The 3327-nt window shown below is 53.1% G+C and overlaps 1 protein-coding gene across 1 annotated transcript in view; it reads right to left on the reverse strand.

Annotated features, from left to right (window-relative positions):
- Positions 1-3304, reverse strand: part of LOC113744825 (histone-lysine N-methyltransferase 2C-like) — a 6615-nt gene extending 3311 nt beyond the window's left edge. Inside the window, exons 1-9 of the mRNA XM_027275867.1 lie at positions 3109-3304; positions 2806-2918; positions 2591-2728; positions 2447-2498; positions 2114-2313; positions 1847-2026; positions 1643-1770; positions 321-516; positions 34-243 (exon numbers count right to left, since the gene is read on the reverse strand). Of these exons, the coding sequence (XP_027131668.1) occupies positions 34-243; positions 321-516; positions 1643-1770; positions 1847-2026; positions 2114-2313; positions 2447-2498; positions 2591-2728; positions 2806-2918; positions 3109-3211 (1320 nt within the window). The 5' untranslated portion in view covers positions 3212-3304. The remainder of the gene's footprint in view (positions 1-33; positions 244-320; positions 517-1642; positions 1771-1846; positions 2027-2113; positions 2314-2446; positions 2499-2590; positions 2729-2805; positions 2919-3108) is intronic.
- Between the last annotated feature and the right edge of the window lie 23 nt (positions 3305-3327).

A 3327-nucleotide genomic window follows, 5' to 3' on the forward strand; every position in this document is an offset into this window, starting at 1 on the left:
GCGTGTCAGCGTGAGGCGGCGTGTAGTTCCCACCTTGAAGAAGGTGCAGTGGGCCTGCAGGGCGCAGGTGAAGTGGTAGGTGTTGGTGCAGCGGAGGCGGTTGCAGCCGCTTGTGGCGCCGGTCTGCTGACAGTGAGCGCAGCGCAGAGTCAGACCTCGTCTCAGAGCCAGCTCCACGTTGATCAGGGCGCCGGCCTGAGTCTCATACACCTCGCTGGACCACAGGGCGCAGTTCAGGTGGACCTGAGACACACACACGTTATCAACAGACTCTGCTGGTCCAGACTGGACAGCAGTAGAACCGAGCCCAGCAGACTCACCCACAGGTCCAGGTCCAGGTTCAGCAGTCTGGCTGGCCCGTCTGTCTGTCCGTCTCCCTGCTGGTTACAGAAGCAGCACCGGCGCTGGTCTTTGGGTAACGGGTCAGGACGGAGACACGCCCCCAACTTCTCCAACAGCACATCCACTTCCTCCTCTGTTGGCATGGCAACTGCTTCACTGGGGATGCAAGGGCCTCTGGGTAAAAAGACAGACAGTCAGTTTGTCTCATGAAGGTCAACGTGTCCACCACGATGAGAGCGCTTCGAATCCTCCAACTGTCAGTGCTTCCTTCATCATCTCCTTCACATCTGTCCTCATCACCTCGTGAACCTTTCCATCAAGGCCAAGGAAAGGTGGTTAGGAAAGGTGGTTAGGAAAGGTGTTTAGGAAAGGTGGTAGGAAAGGTGGTAGGAAAGGTGATAGGAAAGGTGTTTAGGAAAGGTGGTAGGAAAGGTGGTAGGAAAGGTGATAGGAAAGGTGATTAGGAAAGGTGATTAGGAAAGGGGGTTAGGAAAGGTGGTTAGGAAAGGTGGTTAGGAAAGAGGGTTAGGAAAGAGGGTTAGGAAAGGTGGTAGGAAAGGTGTTTAGGAAAGGTGTTTAGGAAAGGTGTTTAGGAAAGGTGGTAGGAAAGGTGTTTAGGAAAGGTGGTAGGAAAGGTGTTTAGGAAAGGTGTTTAGGAAAGGTGTTTAGGAAAGAGGGTTAGGAAAGGTGGTTAGGAAAGGTGGTTAGGAAAGGTGGTTAGGAAAGAGGGTTAGGAAAGGTGATAGGAAAGGTGATAGGAAAGGTGGTTAGGAAAGGTGATAGGAAAGGTGATAGGAAAGGTGGTAGGAAAGGTGGTTAGGAAAGGTGTTTAGGAAAGGTGATTAGGAAAGGTGATTAGGAAAGGTGTTTAGGAAAGGTGGTAGGAAAGGTGTTTAGGAAAGGTGATAGGAAAGATGTTTCGGAAAGGTGGTAGGAAAGGTGTTTAGGAAAGGTGGTAGGAAAGGTGATTAGGAAAGGTGATAGGAAAGGTGATTAGGAAAGGTGTTTAGGAAAGGTGTTTAGGAAAGGTGGTTAGGAAAGGTGGTAGGAAAGGTGTTTAGGAAAGGTGTTTAGGAAAGGTGGTTAGGAAAGGTGATTAGGAAAGGTGATAGGAAAGGTGATAGGAAAGGTGATAGGAAAGATGGTTAGGAAAGGTGATAGGAAAGATGGTTAGGAAAGGTGATAGGAAAGGTGTTTAGGAAAGGTGTTTAGGAAAGGTGGTTAGGAAAGGTGGTTAGGAAAGGTGATAGAAGCTCATTTTTTCGACCATGCCCACAGAGAACAATGCTAACAGGCTGACCTGCTGAGCGTGATGCTGACACTCCAGCGTCTCCACCGGCAGCTCTTCGTCCTCTTCAGGTGGCGAGACGACATCAAGTCCTCTCCACCCGGGACCGCCCGGGGGCGGGGCTTTAACTTCACCTTCACCTATAAACCAATCAGAGCCTCAGTCAATCGCCTGATCAGCTGTCACTTTAAAAATTTGGTCAGTAACCACACCCACCTTGAGGCTGTTTGTGCGTGGCCTGGTCTCCATGGTGATAGTGGAGGCGGCAGGGAAGGAGAGCGGTGGCGAGGAGGAGGTGGGCGGAGGTGAGGCAGGAGCGTGGAGGAGGGAGTGCACGGCGATGGAGGACATGTTGTTGGTGTAGTGGTGCTGCACGCTGCTGGGAGCGTCTGCAGCCTGACGACACACAGGCGGCTGTGACGTCATCTGACAGTTAACAATGCATTGTGGGAAATGTAGGCTGCAGTGCTACTATGACCTCACCTTGTTTCCAGATGTCCCGGACGTGAAGAGCGCAGAGCAGTTTGGACTGCAGAACACTGGGCCGGACCCGGGCCTGGACTGACCCTCCTGTTTGAGCTCCTTCATGATGCGGACTCCGTTTCCCAGCAGCCCCTTGCAGTAGCTGCAGCTCTGAGGCCTGGCAGCAGCACCGCCATGTTGGATGTAGTCCATTCTGACAGCTGGAGGCAACACATACACACACACACACACACACACACACACACACACACCAATCACAAGTCAGGGAGCAGGACTTAAAGAAGGTAAACCACAACTGTGTGTGTGTGTGTCTGTGTGTGTGTGTGTACACACCAGCATTCCCAGCAGCAGCTGGAGGTCTCTGCTGTCTACTTCCTGTTGAACCCTGCACACACACACACATATTATCATCGATGACTTTTATTCTGAAGGAGGACAGGACTTTCAAATTACAAGTCTTTCCTGTCGGTGTCCTACCTGCGTGAGCGGCACTCGGACTCCGGCCAGCAGAGCCAGAGAGCTGCGCTCGGGTCCGGCGGGTCGGCTCAGCTGGTAGTCGGCGGGAACGGGGACCCGCAGCAGCTCCGCCACGGCCGCCATGACACCTGCAACGTTCTGTAACACACAGAGTGATGTCATCAGAAGGGCGGGGCTACTGCCGACTCCACGTACAGACAGAGAGAGACGCTTACCTGAGTGGCAACGGGGTTCAGGGTTATCGCTATGGTAACCAGGTCTGTGTTAGAGCAGGAGGGAGGGCCCTGATAGTTAGGCTCCGCCTTCACTTCCTGTTTCACTGCAGAACCTGCACACACACACACACACGCACACACACACACGAGCACACACACACACACACACACACACACACACGAGCGCGCACACACACACACACACACACACACACGAGCACACACACACAGACACAGACACATATTACAATGATAATTAGATGAAAACACACTTTACTGAGACGTTCTCTGACACTGACTGACCTTTCCCCCAGGAGCAGGGCATGATGGGAAATGTAGGCGACGGGCAGGGCGAGGGCGGCTCCAGCTTGATGAAGGAGAGGTCAGGATACCTGCTCACCTCCATGTCGGCAACGCTCTCCGGAGACGACGACGGGACAAAACCATCAGGACTGTCACGCTCCGACGACTCCTGGACCCTGAAGGAGCAACAGGAGGAGGAGGAGGAGGAGAAGAGACGTG

This window comes from Larimichthys crocea, unplaced genomic scaffold (genome assembly GCF_000972845.2).
Source record: "Larimichthys crocea isolate SSNF unplaced genomic scaffold, L_crocea_2.0 scaffold229, whole genome shotgun sequence".
Lineage (NCBI taxonomy): Eukaryota > Metazoa > Chordata > Actinopteri > Sciaenidae > Larimichthys > Larimichthys crocea.